Genomic DNA, 25,591 nt, shown 5'->3' on the forward strand with positions numbered 1-25,591 from the left:
CTTGGATGCCCGCGTAGCTCCTCCTCAGGTATATTTATTTTAATAATTACTTGGCCCATCACGGGGATATATATTCAATAGCCCCGGCCCTGTTAAATAAGTGCCGGTGCTTAGCACCGGAAAGCACCGGCACAAATTAAGCACTGGTAAGGGCCCAATCAGCTAAAGGGCATGGTGGAGAGACGACTCTGGATCACAATGATCCTGCAACAAATAAAAGGTATTGTGCTGGGCACGCAGTGCGAAAACTGCAGGGTGGGTGGATGGCTTGTTTTCATCCAGCTTAGCGTTTTTCATTGCTCAAATGATTGTAATTTTGGATATTGATATGTTTCCCTCGTCTTCATTGCTCCTGAGGAAGTGTCAATCATAGTCCTTAAATGTCACTCATTAACACTGAAATTATGAAACTATCACGTATAGCAATCTGAAACCTTGGCAGCTATGGCAGAGCTATCCTTCCTGAGTAACATCACCCATGCTGACACAGACCACTCGCCTAGTAGTAAAGTGTCCTGCGCCAGTGCGATTCTCTGGGGTGAGAGGGGCATCACCGCAGAGTAAAAGAACTACCCATAGATCCAGTGACATGAGCTGTTGCTCCTAGGCCCAGACCGTGGACGCCAAACGCGCAACAAGGGAAGACAGATGCTTGGGGAACAGACTAAAGGGATGTTCAAGTTAAATCTTTTTCACATTTGCCTTTTGGAGCAACTTGATCAGATCGACAGTAACCCTGGGAAATTACGCATTCCATGAAAAACACGTAGTAAGGGGAAAAAATTGGCTCAATCACTTAGCAGTTTCAGCTTCTAAACTGCACCCACAAATGTTTTGATAAAGCAACTTCACATGTTAAAAAGCATATAACCAAGTCACAAAAGTGAACTTTGAATTTGAAAATGATTAGGCAATGAGAGAGGTGATGATTTTGGGGTCCCTCATAACCTAGAGGGGGACCAAGCAGATGCCTTGAACACAAAGAGCATATCATATTGAACGATTCAGTGGTGGTCCCATCCTCTTAGGACCACCCCAAGCACAATTATTATGGGCAAAAATACAATCTCAACCAAATGCTCTGCAAAGCATTATGGGATGAGATTAGCAGTGGGCAGTGAATATTATAGTATCCAATATCCAAATATTTCTACAAAGAGCTGCAGTTCAACTCGTCAGTTACTAGGTGTCCCTCACGAGTCAAATGCAAAATCATTGAATCAAGCTGCAGTTCCACTAATCATTACTAGATGTCCCTCACGAGTCAAGTACAAAAGCATTGAAACCCTTTCATGAAGCTACAGTTCAGCTCTTTGTAGAATTTATAGTATTAGCTCTCAGCTCAGGGTTTCAATGCTTTCGCATTTGACTCGTTAGGGACATCTAGTAACGACTAGTGGAATTGCAGCTTGTGTAATAATTTCAATGCTTTTGCATTTGACTCGTGAGGGACATCTAGGAACGAAAAGTTGAACTGCAGCTTGATTCAGTACTTTTGCATTTGACTCGTGAGGGACACCTAGTAACCACAAGTTGAACTGCAGCTCTTTGTAGAATTATCTTGATATTGGATACTATAATATTCACTGCCACTGCTAATCTTGTCCCATAATGCTTTGCAGGGCCTTTGGTTGGGATTGTGTTTTTGCCCATAATAACTGTGCTTGGGGTGGTCCTAAGAGGATGGGACCATCACTGAATCGTTCAGCAAGATGTGTTCTTTGTTTTCAAGGCATCTGCTCGGTTCTCTCCCTAGTCATCACCTCTCTTACTGCTTGCTAAATTATCACTTTCACTTTTGTGTAATGACTATATGCATTTTAGCATTTATTTTAAAGACAGAGATACTTGTTCTTTTACCAAAAATATATGAGGTCTCTGCTGGTGGAGCGAAGTTGCGAATTCATGAATTTACTCTGCCAACTACATAGACTCTTACAGTCTCATTAGCTCCAGATGCCAGAGAAGGTGGTGGCCCGGACCCTTTTCTCAAGGATTTATTACTGGTGATCAAAGACACTACAGTACAATTGACACAGTGTCCTTGGATATATCTTTACAAAACAGTGACTTTAAGAAGATGTTTTTCAGGGTGGCAGTAGCGGAACAAAGTCTGGAAGAGAACCCAATCTTACTGAAGACTCTGCCAATGGAGGACCGTGACCTCCAAGAGGCAGCCCAAAATCCTCACACCAGGACCAAGGATGTGGAGGGAATTTCACTGTGCAACAATATCTACCTGGTGTGTTTTCTTGACCATTGTGTGGGTGAGGACCCTGCACGCTCCCTTGAAGACTTCATTAAAACCACCATATAACTGGATGATCTTTCCTTCCATTACACAGTTGAGAGTGCACACTGCGTGCCCTGGGCACCACCTCAGGCATGGGCCAGCTCAAGTCCAATTGTTGTAAAAATTCTGAATTACCAAGACTCAATTCTGAGGGCAGCATGGAAAAATTACCCTCTTCAGTATGAAAATCAGACTAATAGTAGTGTTCCTACAATTTATACAGGAAGTGCAAATGAGACATCGCTCTTTTGGTAAAAACAAAATGGAGCTGTGAAATAGAAATATGCCATATGTGATGCTCTACTGTGCAAAACTGTGTATTATTTTATAAGGACAAACATGGTTATTCAAGACACTATAAACCACATGGGAATGGCTAGAGGGATGGAGACAAGTGTCACATAAAAAGCACAGATCCAGGAGACTGGAGGGGGGAGCGCTTCAATGAGCAGGTTTCAATGTCAGAGTTGGGGAAGAAACAAAGGACGCCAGAGTGAAGACCAGAAGAGGCCAGACTGCCCGAGGAGGAGGACTTTTATTTTGAATATGTCATCGCTGCAATACTGGTATGACTTGAAGAGATCAGAGAGTGACCAGAGGTGGGGCATGTCTCCCTCCTACGCTCTCAAGAACCACCACTTCTTTCATTGAAGATGGACTTCAAGCAACAGACGTAGCTGGGGTAATAAAGTCTAAGGCTTAATGTGGTTTCTGGGGGTGGGGGCACAAATGCCTCAAGCATGGGGGTGGTGACCAGTTTTTGTGCAGCAGCATAAAGCAGTGGGGTTGTTATCCTGAGTAGGTGGTGACAAAGAGGCAGCAACAGGGACAGGAGCATTAGGATTAATAAAGCTGATAGAGGCTACAAAGTCTTAGACATAAGATTAACATAGAATGTTAATGGGCTCCGAAGCAAGCGGAAAAGGAGTATTGTGAGTGAATTTATCTCAATACAGAATTACTACCTCATATTGCAACATGAAACCCACTTGATGGGTACTAAGTGTGGAGTGGACGATACAAACTAGTTCTAGAGGTATAGGCATCCCAGCATGTAGGTCACTCATTTGGCAGCCAAACTCAAGAGGGCTGGTCAGACAAGTAACCTCAGGAGCTCCAGTACCCTACTACTCATCCCCATGAAAACACGCAAACAAAAAACAGCTGCACGGTCCTTCGCCGGAAACGCACCCATAATCTGGAACGCCATCCCAGTCGGTATCAGGACTATCCGTCCTTCACTAAATTAAAAAAACAACTTTAAGTTTTTTTCCTCAACCGCTCTCTCCCGAATGGATAGCAGTCATCAAAATGCTATCCCCTGCGCGTCGTCCCTTCCTGACATTGTAGCTCTAAGACTTACCTCCTCCCTGCTATTTGACCCCCAACTGCTCTTCCCCCTTATTGGTTCAACCCCAAGACAACGTGCACTGTATGAGGTTATCTCAGGACTCACGTACTACCTCAATGCTGCTCAGCACACTTGGACTTCTGAACCTATTATGTAGAATCCTGCTTTATTGTTCTAACCCCAAGATAACATGCACTCTATGGGGTTTCTCAGGATTCACGTACTAACTCAATGCTGCTCAGCACACTTGGACTGCTGAACTTGTATGTAGAATACTGCTTATTGTTTGAATCTTGCTCAAAAACTTTTGTGAAGCGCTCCAATACCCTCGGGTCAGGCTAGCGCTATAGAAAACTACTTAATAAAATAATAAATATAAAAAACTCCCACTAATGTGGACTCTGGTTTGGGTGGATCTGGGATGCTGTTAGGCAGCAATAAGGGGGAAGTTAAATTGAGAAAAGATGATGTTCTTATCCTTGTATTTTTCTACAGGTCTACCGTTCACAGGGTTGAAAAAGCAGAGAAACTGGATTGCTCTGGTCCCAGATGCTGTGATGTTTATTGGGGAGACCTAAACCTCACATTGTAGGCTGAAATAGAAACGATCACTGCCTTGGAACAGTTGGGTAGGGACGATAAAAAAAGTAGCCGCTGCCCGTACAGGTAAGAGCAGTGGGGCCGGGTGGGGGGTATTTTGACAGATGGCAATTTAGGGAAAATTGTTTATTTTATTTTCTGGCAATGAGGGAAAATTATTTATTTTATTTTTCCTCATGCTTGTCTGTTGAATCCCCCCAAATCGGGCCCACTGCTCTTAGCTGTACAGGCCGCAGCTGGATAAAAGACTGTAGAAATTCATAAATGCCCTGGGTCTGCTGGATCTCTGGGGAGGGATGTATCCTAACTCGCGACAGTATTCATATGTCACTGGTGGATCACCCTCCTTCTCCAGACTTGATTATCTCTTGGTACTGCAGTGACAAGCGATGAGATTTAGCGATACACAGAATTTCTTATTATTCCCCTCTTAGTACTATAATGCACACTAAGCACATGGATCAGAGGCCCGAATGAAGACTTGACCCATGGTACCTGTGCAACTGGGAAGTTAAAATGCAAAACAAACCCTCCACTGAATTATACTTCCAAGAAAATGTGGGTTCAGTGGATTCAAGTGAGACAAAGTGGCAAGCATATAAAACAGTCTTGAGAGGTCTGCCATTTGCTCTTGCCAGCATAAAGAAAAGGTCAAAGTACTGCAAGATTTGGAGTCAATACTAAGTAAAAGGGAGGCAGATTGTAAAAATAATCAGTGGGAGGACACACTGCATAACATTGAGCTTGCCATAGATGAGTACAGGCAGTTTCTGGAGGGGAGGGTGAAGCAAGGGCACTATTCCAGGATAAGCTGCATAGGTTATACGAAGTAGGCAACAAGGTGGCCAAACTACCTGCCTGGCTTGCCAGTAGATATGAGGGCCAGAGATGGGTCTGGAGGGTCATAACTGAAGTGGGTACCCAGGTGGATAGAGCCACTGACTTCGCACAGAGCATTGCAGCATATCTTGAGCAACCTTACAGGTCCAGATTTGTTCCAAGGAGGAACTGATGGAATTTGATAGACACCCTCACCCAGGTTTTGTCTCGAGATGACGCAATACGTTTGAACCAAAAACTATAAATAGAGGAAATAATAGAGTGTATTAGACAAATGCATTAGCAGGAAGACTCCTGGTTCCAATGGTTTCCTCACAGAATTCTTTAAATGCTTTGGCGGCCAACTTGAAGAACCACTTGCATGTATGTTTCTCCAGACGAAGGGAAAAGTGATACTTCTCCTGGACCTAAGAACCACAATAAAGTGCTTACAAATAAGTGGGGTAACCCCCAAAAATGGGTTCCTTTTAAAGGCTCATATACCTGCTCAACACAGAGGTAAAGATAAAAGCATAGAGCACTAATGAGCACACTCTTTATTATTAACAATCCCCTAGAGTGATAGATAAGTAAACAGATTACCTATGTCGAATATCACATATAAGACATCAGGGTGTGATGGCGCGATTTGGGACCCTTTGTGAACCGTTGGTGCTATAGCCCCTTGATGTCAAAAAGGTATTTGATTCTCTTCAATGGCCCTACCTAATGGCAGTTCCCCTTAACATGGGATTTGGTATGGACTTTTAGGCTAGGGTCTGCCCAATCTATACCTCACTGGTGGCCAGGGCAAGGGTCAATGGTGCCCTCTCCAGAGTATTCTCCATGCTTTGAGGAATGAGACTGTGTTGCCCCTTTCCCTGTTATTATTTGCGCTGGTGATGAAACCTCTGACAGGTTGGGGGTGATGTGATGCCCTAGTTTGAGAACTTAAACAGGATCCTAAATGGGAAGTTATTTGTGTCACTATACACGGACACTACGCTTTTTTTGTCGAACCCTGACCACTCCATTTCTAGAGTATTGGATACGCTAGACACTTGTGCAAAGCATTGCATGGTTTGTATAAAATTGTACACGCCGGTGGCATTTGTCTGTACCCCGTAGGAACCTCCAGCAGATTGGGGATGCGCTCTGCAGTGGGCCTAGCGAGATTCCTATATCTGTGGATATACACCTCAAGTGACCCTATGGTCTGTATGAGAAAAAACCTGTGGAAAGGGTTAGAAAGCTGGCATGCAACACTAGAGGAAACTCCAACTGCCACTCATTGTGAGGGCTGCTATCTATAAAATGACCATGTTGCCCAAGTCCTTGTACATGTTACAAAACCCACCCTGTGATGTCCCAGACAGCTTTTTTTCTGAAAATAAACAGTGTAACACGGTTGCTGATTTGGGATGGGGATTTTCTAGAAATGCGTTGAATACACTAACAAGACTTCTCTACGAAGTTTTAACAAATCCTCAAAAGGTATCTTTGGGCATCCCAATTACAGATGGTTTATGAGTGGGAGTTCTCTGACCCATATTGTGTCCGGTGATTTCAACATCACATTGTGCCCTATAAATGATCCCAGCTTGTGCCCTCAGATCAGCTTTTTAATGACCTGGTCCGCTGGGGTAAGCACTGGCTTCGGGGGTGGGGGGGCTGTACTGCAGTTAATTTCCTCATATGCATAAGCATCCTAGAGATCCGAGATTTACATTTTATTCCACTCCCCATAAGGCCATGTCAAGATTAGACATGTTTTTGGTCAGCGATACTCGGGTTTCCTCTTGTGGGATCACACGTAATCCAAGGGACCTTTCGGACCATAACACGTTGTCATTGTTTTTATACCTCGGTGAGACTACTCAGGCATCTGGCCCCCAGAACTGAACATTTGAAAGCAGGTTACTGTTGGAAGACGGCTATGTTAGCTCCATGAATGCGCACATACAGGAGTTTCTCTAACATAATATAGGGACTGCATCACTTCCAAAGGTGTGGGATACCCTTAAAGCCTCTTGCCGAGGTCAGATGCTCCAATTTGCCCCTTGCCAACAGAGGATGGCAATGGCGGAGGAAACCGTTATCTGACAAACTCTTGGGTTCATGGAATCCAATCTAGAAAATTGTGTTAATGTGAAGGACGGGCCTCGGGCCAATTGGCTTTGCAATAGTCCACCATCCTCGGACCCTCCCTTAGGAAAATAATCTGGGAGAGGGTTGTCAAAAACAGTAGGGCTCAAAAGATGACATATTTTGAGAATAGTGAGGAAATGGGGTAGATTTCATCATTTAGGGTAAGAGACAAATATAGTGTGAATAACATTCAGCAAATTAGGGTTGAGAATGGGCTCCTAGTTGTCAATCCTGTTTCAGTGTATGAGTTCTTTCTGCAGTGTTACTAGAATCTCTATAGGGAGGACTGTTTTTCTTCCACCGGGGACGTATCTATACTGCAAGCCAACCCCTACCCAGCGGTCTAAGCTATAGATACTTATTCATCTTGTGGAGGTTAAAGATGCCATTAGTTCCCTGGCCAGAGGGAAGGAGTCAGATCCAGACCAGATACCATCAGAGTTTCACGTCACCTTCTCACAGATTTTGGCCCCATTGTAAAGGGATCTTTTTAATTTGTTTGATCTTTCAGATGGCATCCCTGAGTCTTGAAGAATCCTACTTTCTGTGTATCATATCGCTCAATTTCCCTAATCAATGCTGATTCTAAAATCTATACGCATGTTCTTGCTAATTGTCTGTCAGTAATTATCTGGGAGTTGGTGGACTCAAACCAGCAAGGATTCATCCCTGACCACAGTCGAATGTTGCATGTAAACAGGGCAATTATGTCATTGGAGGTGCCCTTAGCGGTAGGGAGCCCAGTAGGTATGATCTGCTTGGATGCTGAAAAGGCCTTTGATAGGGTGTCCTTGCTCTTCTTCTGGGCGGGTCATGGAGTCCTCTGTTTTAGTTGCACATTCGTTTCCAGGGTTAGGCGCCTTTACTTACGACTTAAGGAAAGAGTATGCAGCGCAAGCCCATTATCAGGCCCGATTGCTATTCTCGTGGTAACTCGCAGGGGTGCCTTATCTCTCCTTAGTTGTTTGCACTCGATATTAAACTGTTCATCCTCTCTCTTAAACGGAATGATGAGATACAACCTTTGAGGCTGCACCAATCTGAAAGTGAAATTCGCGCTTATGCAGATGACATCGCTTTCTTTACCCTTGCCCCGATTCATGGGCTAAGAGCAGTTGTGGCAGCAGCCTTATCATTCGGGGAGGTCGCTGGGTACAAGCTGAATTCAGACAAGACCCAGATTTTATCCTATGTGGCTCCACCTGCCCAGGATCGGAGGTGGGTCCAGTCCTTGATTTATCTATGGGTCATCTTGACACTTAACTTTCCTTATATTCTGGAGCACAACTATGGGAAGTTGTATCAACATTCAGCAGAAGTTTTTCTTAAGTGGAATCGTCTGCATCTGGGGCTTATAGGTCGCTGTAATTTCATTAAGAGGAGTATTCTCCTTTGGTATCTTCACTTTTTACTTTGTATCCCTCTTTTTTTCCAGCAGCCTTCTTTCCCAGTAATGAGGCACTATGGCAGATGTTTATCAGGTCCTATTGTAAACCTCAATGTAAGATTCAGCTTTTACGGCAAGTCTAAAGGAGATGGGGGAGTATAGCTACCTATTCTTCGGTTTTACTTTCTGTCGTAATTTTTTACACAACTCTGGTCGGTGTTGGGATGGACACTGTGGCCACTGGGCAGGATGTAAACAGATTTTCTTCCTCTGGGAGAATCGATTGTGCTCGGTTCGGGTATTGTAGACACAATGTACTTTAAGCATACTCGCTTTCAGATTTTAAGTGTTCCATTATTTTTGGTGTTTGTAGGAAAGTGCTCCTTTTTGTATAGTTGCCCCCCACATTTTGCCTGATGTTGATGCACTTTTGACTAAGTGTGCCCTGGGTTTCTGCCAACCAGGTACCCAGGGCCTATGTTCTTTCCCTAAAACTGTATTGTCACACACCCAATTGGCAACTCTCTAACGACATGCAAGTCCCTAGTAAAAGGTACAATGGGTACTAAGCGTCCTGTGACCAGGGAAGGCCTCTAAGGCCTACAGCACATGTTGTGCTACCCTTAGAGGCCCTGTACCCTGGCGCACACACACTGCCATTGCAGGCTGCGTGTTTTGGTACAAAACAAAGTGAATAGTCGACATGGCACACATCCCTGTGTACCATGCCTGCAACCCACTGCCTATGGCATAGGTCAGCCACCCCACTAGCTGGGTGCACTATGCCACTGGTGAGGGTACAGGTGCATGTGCCCTGTACCCCTACCGTGTCTAAGTCCATTCTTAGACATTGTAAGTGTAGTGAAGCCATAAAAAGTATATGGTCTGGGAGTTTGTCATTACGAACTCCACAGCACCATAATGGCTTTACTGAAAACTGGGAAGTATGATATCAAACTACTCAGCACATTAAACCCACACTTATGCAAGTGTGGGATTTAATGCAAAATGCACTCAGAGGATATTTTAGAGATGCCCCTGAAAAAACGACCTGAATCTAGTGTCCTGGCTGGCTGGGTGCTTGCCAGTTGTCACCCCTAGACAAGTGTCTGGACCACTGGGTCGAGAGCCTGCCACTCTCGAGGTCCTGAAATAAAGAACATCCTGGACAGAGGTGCCAATCCTCCTCCTCAGGATGGGTAGGGTCCATGAAAGGGAAGCATACAAAAACTGACTTACTTACCTTTTATTTAGGAAATGTCCCAGAGTGATATCTAGGCATATCACAATGAGTAGAAGAAGTAATCTAAAAAGTAATCACAAAGTAATTGCAAAGTAACTGAAAAGGAATTTCAACTGTTTCTGAATATTTGAGCTACATGTATCTACATTCAGCTGCATTCAGAAATATATTTATACAAAACAATTGTTTATCAGAAATGACGCGTGTCTTTGTCAAACTATTCAATACTAAAGCTCTAGGGGAAAAACATGGCGGCAGCTACTTAGCTGACCGCGGTGCTCCGGACCGAGCTCCCGGTAAGATCGGCCCCCTGCTGCAGATATGAGAGCGCAGATTGAGGAAATAATTTAAGCAAAACGGTCTTCTGAGGCAATTATATTCTGAATGTAAACTTGCCTGCGCCTACGTTTCTTCAGGTCGCGGTTTTCTTTGGTAAGGAGATGCGGTGTGCTATTCTGCAGGACGAACACTGCTGCATAGCCCTCTTTCTTTTTCCATGGGTTTTGGCTGTGGACGGAGGACGCCGAGTTGAGAGTGAAATTGTTCGAACGGAGCTCTGCAACCTCTGTGAGCTGTGTTCTGGAGGTCAAATATTGCAGGATTCTTTGGCTGGCTACAAGAATTTTGAGGTGATCACAGGAGTGTCTTCCCCCTCGTGCTGGGAGCAGCTGCCCGCCCCCCTCCTGGCTCAAGAGCGGAAGGTCTGCTCAGAGCCCAGCTTGAGGATTTGGTCTCCCGCGCTGGAGCTGAGGAGAGGTAGAAAGCTGCAAAGCCTGGTCCCCCCTATTCGGGGCTCAGTAAACGCGGTGAATCTTCGGTGTAAAAGAGAGAAAAAGCCCTGCTGTAAGGAAGAATTACAAGGTCAGCTAAGGTATTCTTGTTTAACTGCTACAGTTGAGGGGTCAGCAGTTTCTGAAGCCGGTAAGGGGGACTCAGCATTTTTTACATCTGCGGAGGGGGTGTCTCGAACTGAAATTAACCATACTCCCTTTGACCACACTCCTTCAGATGAGGTTATTCCACAGATTCCACAGATCTCCCTTACATAAATACTCCCAATACCTCTAATACCTCTAATTCCCCCAGTACTTCCAAAGGTTGTGGCAAACATGGTCGAGGGCGCAAAAAGAAAGTTGGAGTGAATAAGGTGGGTGTCTCTGGGGGAAATGTGGAGGTAAGAGAAGCCGCCGGACCTGCTCTTACTACACCAGCTAAAACAAAATCTTCGTCCTTTCTGAGTACAGAAGTCAAGTCTAAACATACCAACTCTAGGGGCAAATCTAAGGCTAAAGACCCCAAAACGGTGCTCTCTATAGGGTCAAAGATTGCCCCTTCACTTCGTTCCTATTTCAAGGTAGTCCCTCAGATATTACATCTTTCAGACGATACTCATATGGCATCTGCGGCATCCGTCTCAGACGCCCATCCTTCCCTTCCTAGTCAACCCTTGGAGCTAGTATCTATACCGTCGCTTGAGGAGAGTGATGCAGTTGAGGAGAGGTCCCTTTCTACTCAAAGTCCTAAACACTCAGCACCTCCCGAGCTCCTTGGTGACTCTCAGGGTTTTCAGGATATAGGGAGTGAACCACAGCCTTCGCAATCTTTTATCACAGCGCAGTGCCTACCCCTGACTTTAACTACAGGGTTGACCGAAAAGACAAACCTACTCGAGTTAGCAGGGGCATCTGGGGGAGCAGACATGGAAATTTCTTTAACTACAGGCTTGACCGAAGAGGCAAATCTACGCGACTCAGCAGGGGCAACTGGGGGGGGCAGACATGGAAATTTCTCCTGCTCCTGCTCTAGTTGATACAGAGTCACTAGCGGCCTCTCCTGAGTCTCCGATGACGGCCGCGTCTTTTTTGGGAATGTTCTCTGTCCTTACTTTGGAGATAAGGAAAGGTTTTGCTGAATCTTCTGTCAACCAAGCTGAGATTAGAAAGTATTGTGAAACCTTGGACAATAAAATTGATGGGCTCACAATAAGAACTTGTGTGCTTGAAGAAACAGTAGCATCACACTCAATCTATTTGGATCAGGCGAAAATTGACATACAGAAGCTTACAAGGGAAGATTTGTCTCTTAGCGAGAGGATGGAAACCCTCGAAAATAATGCAAGATGGGGGAACATTCGTATCCTTAACGTACCTGAAGGATCGGAGGGGTCAGACATCAAGCAGTATATCATCACTCTACATAAAGACTCCCTATGTTTAGAACATTCACTTGAAGAATTGTCTGCTGACATTCAAAGAATTCATAGGGATTCCTTTAGACGAAATCCCCAGAGATCCAAACCTCGCAAAATTTTAGTCAATTTTCATACTTATGTATTGAAAGAACAGATCCTTAATATGGCCCTGAAACAGAAGGCATTGGCTGGGAAGGCGTTTACTTTTCTCATAAGATCAGACCTCTCTAGAGTCACACTCGAAAAACAGTGGGAATTTGGGAGGCGTCTGGATGCCTTTAGGAGATTAGGTGCAACAGCTCAGCTCATGTTCCCGGCGGCTATTAAAGTCATGCATAACAACGAGATGTTCAACATAAGGTCTGTGCAAGCTGCCGATGAATTATTAATGGAGTTGGGCAAAGGGAGTACTTAAGGCATACATCTATCAGATTTCTTTAATGATATTTCCTACCTACTATTTACTTACTAAATCTTGATCTAGGTCTTCACCTGCCTCTTTTGCCATCATGTGGAGTTTAATATGCTCATAGTATATGCTTATTCTGTCTTTTTTTGCCTTTTTTTGCCCTTTATATCTTCCTCCCAATATATAGCGGGAGGTCTTTTTTGCTGGGAGTTCACGGAGGGGCACTATCTACTGGGCATTGTTCCGGTTAGATACTGCAAGGGTTTTTCACAGGGGGGGGGAGTGAGGGGAGGGATGGGCACTTTGGGGGGGTAGGTGGAGGGGGTTGGCAAAATTATAAAAGTGATGGAGGTTAATGTACAACTGCCGCTTTTACCACAGTATTCTTGGTCTTCCTGGATGAGGGGTGAGTAGCGTGAGGTTTATCTCCTGGAATGACAACGGCCTCCGCACCAAGCCCCGAGCTACCAGAATTTCGCAATACTTGCGTGACTTGGATGTGCAGGTAGTGGTGTTGCAGGAGACCCATTTGACTCATAGTGAAATGCTCGCCCTCATCAGGAAGAATCGGTGGATTGACTTTGCGGTTTCTACCACTCAAACATCGCATACCAGGGGTGTATCGCTTATCTTTAAAAAAAGGTGCTACGGCCAGGTTGGTCTCACAAGCTGTTGATCCTTGTGGCAGATGGGCCACTGCATCAGTTATTATAGCAGGGTCTCAAATTACAGTTTTGGGCTACTACGGTCCGAACCAGGACGATCCTTCAGTTCTGGAGTCGGTTTTTTCGCAGTTGCTCTCCTTCTCAGGCCCCACAATATTGGCCGGGGACTTTAACATTGTACTGGATCCTGTCTTGGACAGATCTCCTAATAGTCGCTCCCTTGTTTTGTCTAAAACTAGATCCTTCCTACTGGATGCTATGAGGCAATAGGGGTACGTGGATGTTTGGCGACAGAGGTCTACCCAACAACAAGGGGTCTCTTTTCGTAATTTTAAATATCATCACAAGTCAAGGATTGGCTTTATCTTAATTAGTCTGGTAGATTCTGTTAAATCCATCGACTATCTCCTGTCTCATCTTTCAGATCATTATGCAGTTGAGATGGAATTGGGCATCTATACTAAGAAGCCCCCCAGTATGTGGTCCTTTGATTGCTCTTTCCTTTCCAATCCTGAGGATATTCTATATTTGAAGTCGGAGACCCATAATTTTTTATATCTAACAACGGCTCCACCTCAAATGGAATTATTTGGGACTCATTCAAGGCTACCTTGAGGGGGCTCATTACGGGCAAAGTTGCCTATCGTAGGAAGCAATACAGGGAGGAGATTTCTTCCATTGAAGTAGATACTGCCCGGATTCAACAGGACATAGACACTTACTGCACAGCTTTAGGGTCTATTTTAGATCCTCTTCAGAATCAACTGTTGGTCTTAAAAGGTGGCCTTGCTTCGGTCTTAAATCTCAGAGTCCAACAAAGATGGGAGGCCAGCAAGTTGGCACATTCCGAATATAGTGAGGGTGCTGGGAAATTACTAGCATGGAAGACCAAAATAGATCAGGTCTGCAATAATATAGCGACTATAACAGTAGGAAATAACATCTTTTCATCTGATGAGGAAATCAGGAGGGTCTTTAGGGAGTTCTTCCAAAATATTTATGAAGAGGATAAGGTAATTACACCCGAGTCTGTTGTAGGTTGGTTGAATAACATTGTTCTTCCCTCTTTTTCCTCTGAGCAGTTTCAATATTTGGACATCACTATCACCGAGGATGAGGTGAGATCAGCCATCAGGAAGGGTAAGAGGAGGAAGGCGTCCGGACCCGACGGGTTGCCGGCTGAGTTATACAGAGCCTTGGAGTCAGAAATTGTTCCCTTCCTCACTATCCTTTTCAATCAAATTCTTCTTGAAGGACTGCCACCTCCGGGGTCGTGGGACAATGCCTCTATTACCCTTATTTTAAAACCTGGTAAACCTAAGGAGGCCTGTGGATCGTATAGGCCTATTTCTATACTAAATGTGGATTACAAAATCTTCACCACAGTTTTATCAACTAGGTTGGCCTCGATTGCCCCTTTGGTTCTTCATTCTGATCAGAAGGGCTTCCTGAAAGGAAGACAACTCTATCAACTGACTTATGATTTAATAGGCGCAATGGATATGGCAATAACCAGCAATCTCCCGTTGGCCGCCCTCATGTTGGATGCAACCAAGGCCTTCGACAGAGTTAACTGGGTGTACCTGTCGGAGGCCTTGGCCAAATTCGGCGTGGGCGAGGGGTTTTCGTAGGGCGATAAGCCTGCTGTATAATAATCCATCTGCACGCCTCCTAGTCAATGGAGACCTGTCGGACCCTTTCTTTATTTCTAGGGGGACCCGGCAGGGATGCCCGCTCTCCCTCTTGCTTTTCGATTTTTATATCGAACCCTTCACGCAACAACTAAGGGAGGAGGGGACCATCAAACCCTTTTCCTATCAGGGTTGGACGAGAAAGGTAGCATTATATGCCGATGACGTGCTCATTTTGACATCAGAGGTTACCACCGCACTTCCGGCTATCTTGAGATTGGCTCATATATTCGGACAAATGTCGGGATATGAGATCAATGCAGCCAAGACTGAAATGCTGATATGGAATGATGATGTCTCTGTAACAGAGTTTCAGGCAGGCACCTCAATGCGGTACTTGGGCTTGACGATTGTGAAGGACATTAATAAACTTGTCCAGGTTAACTTATCAGCTGTTGTCAAAGAATGCCGTAAGCTTCTCCAATCATGGTCGCACCTGCCTCTTTCATTATTAGGTAGAGCTAACCTCATTAAAATGTCGATCCTACCCAAAATTTATTTTTTATTTAACACTATTCCTTTATATTTTGATCAAACTATTTTAGCCAAGTTTCAGTCCAATATTTCATCTTTTATTTGGAATAACCATCTTCCAAGACTTGCATGGAAAAAGCTACAACGGCGAAGGGATAAGGGGGGCCTGGCGGCTCCAGACCTGAAGATCTATGCATGGGCCTTCCAATTATCCCATTCCCGAATTTTGCTGAAAGTGCCCTCAGCCTCTGGGGTGGGCTCAATGTTTGCAGCTATGTTGTATGGGGAAAGAGTCAATCGTTCGGGCTTTCTTTTTAAATTCGGCAATCCCAAGTTTAAAAAAAAAATCAAACTAAAGACTCTTCAAGGTCTCGCAAGAACATGGGCCCAGGTAATGAAATCTATAAAACAAAATTACCTCTGTGAAAAAACACCGTTGTGGGGATTACCTGAAAGCCCGGTGTGGCTTGAAGACAGCCTAGCTATTCCTTTGAGAGAGGCAGGCCTGGAAGTTTGGGGAGACCTCTTTTATGAGGGGGATCTACTCTCGTGGGAACATCTGCAGGTCCAGATCGGCCCCAACTTTTCACGATTCAAATATCTGCAAATGGCTAGCTGGACTCAACCTTATAAAACTTCTTCCGCCAACAGGAATAAGTTCAGACTTGGAGGATACAGTCCATTGGTATCTAACTTGGTAAACCTTGGTCCAGTTAAAAAAGAAGTATCAAAGTGGTATAATCTCATACTGGATGAGTCGGATGGCGACTTCGTTCTGCCGGAGTCGCTGTGGGGCTCTTTACCGATGGGCCACAATCTACTAGATCTTTGGTTGGATTCATTTAAACTTTTGTGGAACATTGACAAGCCCTCTTGGTTATGCAGGAATCACATCTTTACCCTGCATAGGGCATACTATTCCCCTCTTAGGCTGTCTACATTTTCCGAAGGAGATTCAGTGTCTTGTGCTAAATGTGGGCTTGTTGCTGCATCAGATGCACATATGTTTTTTGAATGCCCTCACTTAGCCACATTTTGGGTGCAGGTTGGCAACTCCCTCACAGCATCATTGGGAACATCCGTCACTATAGATTCATCTCTTGTGATATTTGGCGTCCTAGAGGGTGTACAGAGTTCAGCCAAAAGCCTAGTATTTTATGCAATGCTGGTAGCAAGAAGGGAAATCTGTAGGAAATGGAAGGACTCTTCACCTCCTACCTTCAGAGAATGGCAAATTTCAGTCCTGCAGAACTCACGTACTGATCTGGCTAGGTCAGGCAATCAGAGCAAAAGGGCCTTTTGGCATTTATTATCATGGGTCTATTGATTTAACCAGGTTTTTTTTTTCCCCCGGGTCCAATGATTGATCTCCTATGGTGCCTCTGATGCTTGCACCTCGGAACAGCCACTACCCGGTCCTACCTCGGCCCGATTTGGCTGTCATTCACACTAAGGTTTGCCGTAGATGGGTAAATCGTGGATCTTGTGCCTCCCTGGAATACAGACTACAGCTGAGGGATGGATGGTCCCCCCACTATGAGTGTGTCCCTTCCAGTTTTTCTGATAAACTGAGACAGCTGATCTCTGTTAATTCCTTTTGGCATTAGGTCTACATGGTGGTTATGAGGACAAAAAAAATGTCTGACTGTGTGAAATCATTTCTTGCCTGAGTGTGTACAATAAATGCTTAACACTATCCTCTGATAAAGCCTTACTGCTGGCCCACACTGCCACAAATATAGAGTAGGTGTTATCTACTTTAACCTCTTCAAGCCTTTGGGGATCCACTAGACTCTGTGCACTCTATACCTTACTTTGGTATAGGATATACAGAGCCGCCTTCTTACAGTGTTCTTTTAAGAGATTATTTCCGGGTATCACTCCGTTTAATCTGCTCACTTACTTGGGTTATAATCTTAACTTCCCTAATGGTGTCCATGATGGTACCAGGAAGATAAGGGAAGGGGTCAAACACCTGACTGTAGGACAATTTCTTTGATAGTGATGTCTTTGCCGCATTTGATAGCCTACACCAGCAGGCTTCCCTTCCATCTGTTTCCTGGTCAGATATTTACAGTTGCAGCATTTTATCTTCAGCCTTTAGGAAAAGGATTTGAAGTGTACCAATAGTTCATGCTTGGATTTTATTAGGAAAACAAAATTTAAGAGAAATATTGGGTTGATTTGCAAATCGATGTATATGGCTTTGCATAATCAAGTCGATGACTTGTTCCAGTAGAAGGCTACTAAGTGGAGTTCCTGGCTTAGCACGGAAGTTACTGAGGCTGATCTCCGGCGTAGCACTGCAAAGTCCTATTCAGTTCTGAACGTATCTAGCATCACAATACATCACCTTAAATGTATTAATAATTGATATAATACATCGTATTATCTTTTTATCGTGAAGCTACAGCCTGATGACCTGTACTTCCGTTTTGAAATGGCGGGAGCTAATGCGGTTCATGTTTTTGCATCTTGTTCTTCACAACGCCTGTGTTGGCATTTTGGTAAATTAGGTGGTATATCCAATATGATGGTCTCTGAAGATCCAAAGCTTATGCTGGGGCATTCTATTGCTATTACCCCCTATCTAGTGAGTGTATACTTCTTATCTATTACATTAGTGAAGCTGATTTTGGCACTGGTTGGATCAGGTGGCATGAATTCTTACATACGAGCAGGCTGGAGATGGTGCTAATTGAGAATGACCATCTAAGGAAATGGCTGGGTCTGATCTGGGATCCTGTTTGGGGCTGGTTGGCCATGTTGGCTGCTTCACAGGGCTGGTCCGCCTAGTGTAGAGTTGTGGGTCCTATATTGTTTTTGCACAGTGCTCTACTCTTCCTTGGTCTTATGTTGCAGATCTGCATTCATTTAATTGCAATTTATATATGCTGAATATGCTGGTTACAGAAATAGTGGATAAGCAAACCTATTACTTATCCATAAAATAACTAGAAAATGTTACTTGGGTGTCATTAATTATAGAGAACAGCTGGTGAAAGAAGCTGTAATTGACCATATTTGTATTTGAAACATAATTAGATGCTTTATACGTCAGTGGTTGAGTCTGTCTTTGTGCTTTCTCACTACAGACATCCTGCCATGTCCAAATCTGATACCCAGGAAACACGTGATGTACCGGCGAATGCTCGTAAGTACAACAGAACAACGTAGTGTGTATGGAGGGAAGCCAAGGAGAGAATGTTTCTTTCCAGCACCAGGGTGTTTAGTGTAAGCAGTAAAAAGTGTAAACACAAACTAGGCAATTGGAGTCCATGATGTATTACATTTGGGGTAGGAATACTTGAAGGGCACTTGGTGGAAACTATTGCATTGATCATATAAAAGTGTGGGCCCAGGAAGGCAGATGACAAACTGTACTGATTATTTGTGCTCCAGAGAAGACATCCATCATTGGTTTGCACTGATGCTGCAGGGAAAATCAGCGTGAGTAAGGTGCAGAGATCTGTTTCAAGCAAATCAAGGCACAGAAAAAGATTGAGACTTTGCCACAGCATTTTTTCAGCCGGGAAAGACCCAACTACAAGTACCATTCATTCTCCTCCAACATATCCTATAGTTCAAATGTCTTGGTGAGTGCAAAGTTAGTTTAGATAGACGCAGAAGTAATCTCAGGATTCTCCTACAATTATGCTTTACCCAGGGCTTCACTTCTGATATTTATCTTCATTAGTGTGCCATCATGGTGCAAGGAATATGTTCCTCTAATGCTATCCACTTGCAGGTCTTTGATCCTCCTGTCTTGTGTTGAAAACCCCCTTTTAGCATATGGCCCTCCTGTGTTTCTCCTCACACTCCTCACTGGCATCTGTTTTTCACACTGCCAACTGGTATGTGATCCTTATTCTGCCCAACTTTGCCCGTTACTCCCACTACCCAACAGTATCTGCTCCCAGAACTGCATAGGAGTGCCAGCTCATCAAACTGCCCACCAGCATCTCCTACCTGTGCCCACTAGTGCTGGCTCCTCCCATAGTGAACAATGATCTGCCCTAGCACTGCACTACTGGTGCCTGCTCCTCTCACTTTTGACCGGAATGCGCTCCTATCACCTAAACACTGCCATCTCCGTGTCCTGCACACCAGAACTGAGCTTCTCGCACTGCTCATTAGTGCCAGTTGTTCATACTGCAATTAAGTGTGGGCCTTACATGCTTACTGCCAGTGCCACTGCTCCCACTGCCCACCAGTATCTGCTCCAAACACTGGGCCTCAGTGTTAGCTTTGCACACTGCCCTTTAAATGAGAGTTATTTACACTTCACCAGTGCCAGCTACTGAAACAATTCCTACTAACGTCAAAGTCCTACACAGACTGCAGGGTTGACTCTTAACAGTGAATACTAGTGCCAGCTGGGTAATTGTCACGCCAGTTCTCTAAGACCTGTAGAACTCAAAGCCAGATGGGCAATACTAAGAAGTCTTCCTGCTGTCCTTGGAAAAGCAGAACCCAGACACCATTGCAAGCTCAATTAAATGCCTAGTAACTCCTCTTGGAGGTTGGTGTGGAGATAAAAAGTGTAGCTCAGGCTGCATATGTAGCATTTACATATATATACATTTTCAAAGCAGTACCAGTCTCAATGTTGAATTAATTTTGTAATAACTAATTTGTACTTTGTTTTAACAATACAGTGTTTCGCATATACAGTAAGCAGGAAGAGATCAATAAAACATTACATGCAGGATTCCAAATACTAGGTTCCATTATTCTCCCATTCCCCTCCACCCTGCAATCACCCGGACCCGAGCTGAATTCAGCGACTCCATCGCCGACCTCGCCAGCACCCACGCACTCGCCTCCACGGACTACATCCTCCTCAGGGACCTGAATATCCACCTTGAGAACAACAAAAACACCAACTCCGCCACCCTGATCGCCAACCTCGGCCTCAGGCAACTCGTCATCGCACCCACCCACGCCGCTGGCCACACACTGGACCCCATCTTCTCCACAAGCACCCACGTCACCTTCGACCACACCACCGAGCTCCACTGGACCGACCACCACTGCATTCATTTCACCTTCAACAAACCAACCACGCACCACTGCACCCAACAGCTGCCTCGCCGCTGCTGGAGCAAAGTCACCGAAGACCAGCTGATCACCACCCTTGCCCAGAACCCACCCACCGACCCCACTAACCCAGATGCCGCACCTGCAACCTCAGAGAGTGGATCGACGACTGCGCCAACACCCAAGCCCCACTCAAGAAACCCTCCAACAACCATACCAGCAAGAGAGCCACCTGTTTCACAGACGAGCTGCAGACCTCCAAACGCGCCTGCCGGAAACTGGAGAAGATATGGCTCCACGAACGCACTCCGGACAACCAAGCAGCCCACAAGGAAGCCACTCGCAGACATCACCACCTCATCAGAATAGCCAAGAGATCCTCCTTCAAAGACCGCCTGGATAACAATGCACACAACAGTAAAGAGCTCTCCAGCATCGTAAAGGAACTCTCCAATCCCAGCGCCAACGCCAACGACATACCGCCCTCACAAGAACTGTGCAACTCACTAGCCATCTTCTTCCACCGCAAGATCGCTGACATCCATGACAGCTTCAACACCATGACCGCCCCGACTACGCCAGACCCCACCTCCCCTGTGAACACCACTTGCGCCAACCGCCTGACCTCCTGGTCCAACGTCAATGACAACAAGACACGCAAGGTCATGAACTCCATCCACTCAGGGTCTCCGTCAGACCCGTGCCCACACCACGTATTCAACAAAGCAGACGTTGCCATCGCACCCCAACTACGGAAGGTCATCAACATCTCCTTCCAAACAGCGACATTCCCGGAAAGCTGGAAACACGCCGAATCATTGCCCTCCTCAAGAAGCCCAAGGCGGACCCCAAGGACCTCAAGAACTTCCAGCCCATCTTCCTGCTCCCGTTCGCCGGGGAAGGTCATCGAGAAAATCGTCAACATGCAACTGGCCCGCTACCTGGAAGACAACAACATCTTAGACCCGTCCCAGTCCGGGTTCAGACGAAACCACAGCACCGAGACAGCCCTCATCGCCGCCACAGACGACATCAGGTGCCAACTAGACAACGGCGAAACATCAGCCCTCATCCTCCTGGACCTGTCAGCCGCCTTCGACACGGTCTGCCATCCCACTCGAAAGACACGCCTCCTAGAAGCCGGAATCCAAGAGAAGGCCCATGACTGGACCACATCCTTCCTCTCCGGCAGAAAAGAGCGTCCGCTTCCCGCATCCGATCCGAGGCCATTGACATCATCTGCGGTGTCCCCCAGGGCTCATCCCTCAGCCGATTCTGTTCAACGTCTATATGGCCCCTCTGGCACAAGTGGCCCGCCAACATGACCTCAACATCATCTCCTATGCCGACGACACCCAGCTCATCCTCTCCCTCACCAAGGACCCGCACACCGCCTAAACCAACCTCCACGAGGGAATGAAGGCCGTTGCCCACTGGATGAAGAACAGCCGTCTTATGCTGAACTCGGACAAGACGGAGGTACTCATCCTCGGACCCACCCCCTCAGTCTGGGACGACTCCTGGTGGCCGACCACACTGGGAACAGCACCAACACCCACCGACCATGCACGCACCCTAGAATTCATCCTCGACTCCTCCCTCTCCATGTCTAAACAGGTCAACACCGTCTCCTCCTCCTGCTACAATATCCTCCGCATGCTCCGTGGGATCTACAAGCGGATCCCGACCAAAACAAGAAGAACGGTGACACAGGCCATCGTCAGCGGCAGACTGGACTACGGCAACGCACTCTACGCAGGAATCCCAGCCAAACACCTACGACCTCTAAAACGCATCCAAAATGCCTCCGCCCGACTGATCGTCAACGTCCACCGCTGCAGCCACATCACCCCCCACGTGAGAGACCTACACTGGCTCCCTGTCGACAAGAGGATCACCTTCAAGCTCCTCACCCATGCACACATAGCACTCCACAACGCCGGACCAGCCTACCTGAACGGCAGACTCAACTTCTACATCCCCCACCCGCCAGCTCCGCTCCCCCAGCCTCGCCCTTGCCGCTGTCCCCCGCATCCAACGAACAACCTCCGGCGGCAGATCCTTCTCCTACCTGGCCGCCAAGAGCTGGAACACCTTCCCTACCCACCTACGGCAGACCCAAGACCTACTCGGCTTCAGAAGACTCCTCAAGACCTGGCTCTTCGAGCAGTAGCGGCACCCCCTCCCCTCAGCGCCTTGAGACCCTCACGGGTAAGGAGCGTGCTTTACAAGTACTGTGATTGATTGATAGATTGAATCCCAGTCTGAGGCCCAACAGTTCCAGTTATTTAAGAGCATGCTCCCCAATCTTGCTTATTGAGACCCATTGCTCTGTGCCAAGGACCCCAAATTCTCTGGTGTTTTTGCACATTCCGCATGAATTCTAAACTGATTTTTCTGCTGATGCACAGATGTCCAGGCCCTCCCGCCATCCTGCCAGTGATGGGGAGTTTCTACTTTCCCACTATAATACAGTATCATGTTTAGCTACCAGGAGACAAATTCCCAATTGGATCTTGGAACTCGTCGCGCCCTCCAAACCTTCCATCACCCAAGAATATTTCTTTGGGTTCTAGTTCCACTCGGCGACCCACCACTGCCATTAGTTCCCTTAGAATGTGCTACCATTACTCAAAAATCACCAGGAAAGTCCATATAACATGTAGGGAGATGCCACATCTGCACATCATGAGCAGTTGTGGAGGGTGTTCTGTCCATGTGTCACTGCCAGTTTGGGTGGTAATGCACTCTATGAAAGTACTAAAAGTATATGATCTAAAGAAGCAAGGCGATTGTTAAGGTACAGGGACCATTTTCGCCTCCATCCATTCATTGTTCTCAAGTTGGCTCACACCCCTCTCCCTTTCTTCTCTCAGCTGCTAGAAAGGGTCTAGCGGGTTAAATCACAAAGAAGTATATACTCTGAAGATCCCTGCATAGTTATTTTGATTTCAAGCTGGTTGAATTCAAGGACCACCCCCATCCTTTCTTTTTATGCTTCCAATGCATGGCTTATCCGCAAAGTCTTACAAAATGGAGTGTTATGGAGCCTTTTCTCTGGCTAACTACTAAAGTGTTATAACGTGGCTTGTTTCCCACGCACCCCCTAATCTGGGGATGCCAATGAGGTTTAAAAAACTGATGCCTTCCAGGGCAATCACCTGGGGAAGGTGCGTTCCGTGCCACAATGGACTTTGATTGGTAGATTTGTCATGTCATCCACAGAATAAAACGTAATTTATAAAGCACACACAGGCCCATGGGCATCCAGTATGTTTGAAGACTCAACTCAGCAGAGGCCAGCAGGACTAGCGGGAAGGGGGCAGGCGGGGGGTAGTGGGGTCACGCAGGAGGTGATGATTGCGGGTGGGAGGAAAAACTTTTTTTTTTAAATCACTCACTCTGCCACTGCCCGGTTCTGCTTCTGCTCTCCTGCTTCCGATTTCAGGAACACCAAGCAGGTAGCCAGTCTCCCTCCCCAAAGCCAAAGCATTTGCGTTGTGATTGTTCTGAGAGCAGTGACATGGCGCTTAGCCAGGGGCTGTAGGGGTGGCCCTGTACTCTGTGCGCATGACTGGTTTAGGTGGCCCAAGAGGGCTAACCAAACAGTCACTCCTCCATTGACCTGCACGCAGAGCAGCCCTGATGCCCGCAAAGCAGCCAAAAATGAAATGATAATAACTGAAAGGAATAGTAAAGGGGTGCTAGTGATGGGCGGGAGGGTGCCGTACAACAAAACATGCAAGTCATGGGAGTTTAGAAGGTCTAACTCAAGTCTAACTGCGTGGTTCGACCTGTCATAGAAGATCCAGTCATTATAAACCAGCTGCGAGGCCCAATGATATTTCCTGATATCAGATTTTTTTGTTTGATCTGTTTATTAAGTTTTTACATTGAATAGTACAGTTACCAACACATATATTATCATATAGGACCAGTAGGTTGTCCACGAGATTGTGTTCAACATAACATTGCAGTGACATGACGGCACAGCTGACATCAAGTCTAACTCAGTAACAGCAGATATCATATCCCAGGTTACATACACAATTAAGATTCTTTCTACGTAACATTTTGTCCTGGATGCAATGCAGTATGAACATATTGTGCGAGTACAAATTGGTTACATATATACATTTCGTATGGCTTCACTCCACCCTGTCATTCCAATTAGCTAAATGATCAAACAATCTTATAGGTAACATAAAACCAAGAACATAACCAAAAGGAAGTGTAAGGAAGGAGAGCAGGAGCCTCACATAGGTGGGTAAAAAATGTTGTCATAAATCAGTGTAGAAAGCACTGTTCATACAATCGTGCATTTGCATAGTGTAGATCAGGGGTCCCCAAACCGGTCCTGGAGGGCCGGATCAATGCCAGATTTTTGGGATATCCCCATTGAGATACATGTAGTTTTTTGAAAAATCTGGCATGGATCCGGCCCTCCAGGACCGGTTTGGGGACCCCTGGTGTAGATACTCGCAATTAATAAAAACAATTTGGGGTATGAGACGAGGGACTAAACTTTCTACACTCACTCACATAAATCCTATGCCCACCTGGACTATTTCTTAGGCTCTAGGGATATACAGATTTTGACCATGTCTGTTGAGATAGAACCAAGGCCGCTTTCAGACCACTCAGTTCAATGGGGAACTCTACTCTGCACAAACTCTTCCTGAACAGAACTCGACAGACTACCTGCCTGCTTCTAGCGTACCTCGCTCGATCAATGCTCAAGCTTCTGAGCTTGAGGCCTTAATCAAAATAGAGGAAGTAATAGCAGCCATCTCAAAGCAGAAGGCCCTTACATCCCTTGGTCCGGATGGCTTCCTGATGACTTTCTATTAAGTTTTTTGTGCCTCACTGGCCACCCTTCTTACTAATGTCTATACTCTATTGTTGGCTCCGCCACACTCCCTCCCTCAATGACGGAGGCACTGATAGTAGTCATTGCTAAGCCCAGAAAGGATAGGCGCTAATGCGGGTCCTACCTACTGCCCTATCCCCTTGATAAATGTTGTTGCTAAGCTTTTCACAGGCATCCTAGCAGCCCTTCTTGCTCCCTTGATGCTAGGTCTAGTGGCACCAGACCAGGCGGGATGTATCCCTCAGCGGGAGTGTGCTGACAGAACAAAGAGAATCCTGCACCTCATTGATAAGGTTTTGTGCTCCAAAAGAGAAATTATGCTCTTTTCCATCAATGCTGAAAAAGCTTTTGATTACTTACACAGGCCTTATCTAAACCAGCAAATGCTCTTTTTGGCTTGGGAGAGTGGT

The 25,591-nt window shown here is 45.9% G+C and overlaps 1 protein-coding gene across 1 annotated transcript in view; it reads left to right on the top strand.

Annotated features, from left to right (window-relative positions):
* Window positions 1–25,591, top strand: part of LOC147666110 (GTPase IMAP family member 9-like) — a 115,282-nt gene that overhangs the window by 41,193 nt on the left and 48,498 nt on the right. The window contains exon 3 of the mRNA XM_086949292.1: window positions 18,367–18,425. Within this exon, the coding sequence (XP_086805418.1) occupies window positions 18,377–18,425 (49 nt within the window). The 5' untranslated portion in view covers window positions 18,367–18,376. The remainder of the gene's footprint in view (window positions 1–18,366; window positions 18,426–25,591) is intronic.

Source organism: Lissotriton vulgaris, unplaced genomic scaffold, assembly GCF_964263255.1.
Source record: "Lissotriton vulgaris unplaced genomic scaffold, aLisVul1.2 SCAFFOLD_2575, whole genome shotgun sequence".
NCBI lineage: Eukaryota > Metazoa > Chordata > Amphibia > Caudata > Salamandridae > Lissotriton > Lissotriton vulgaris.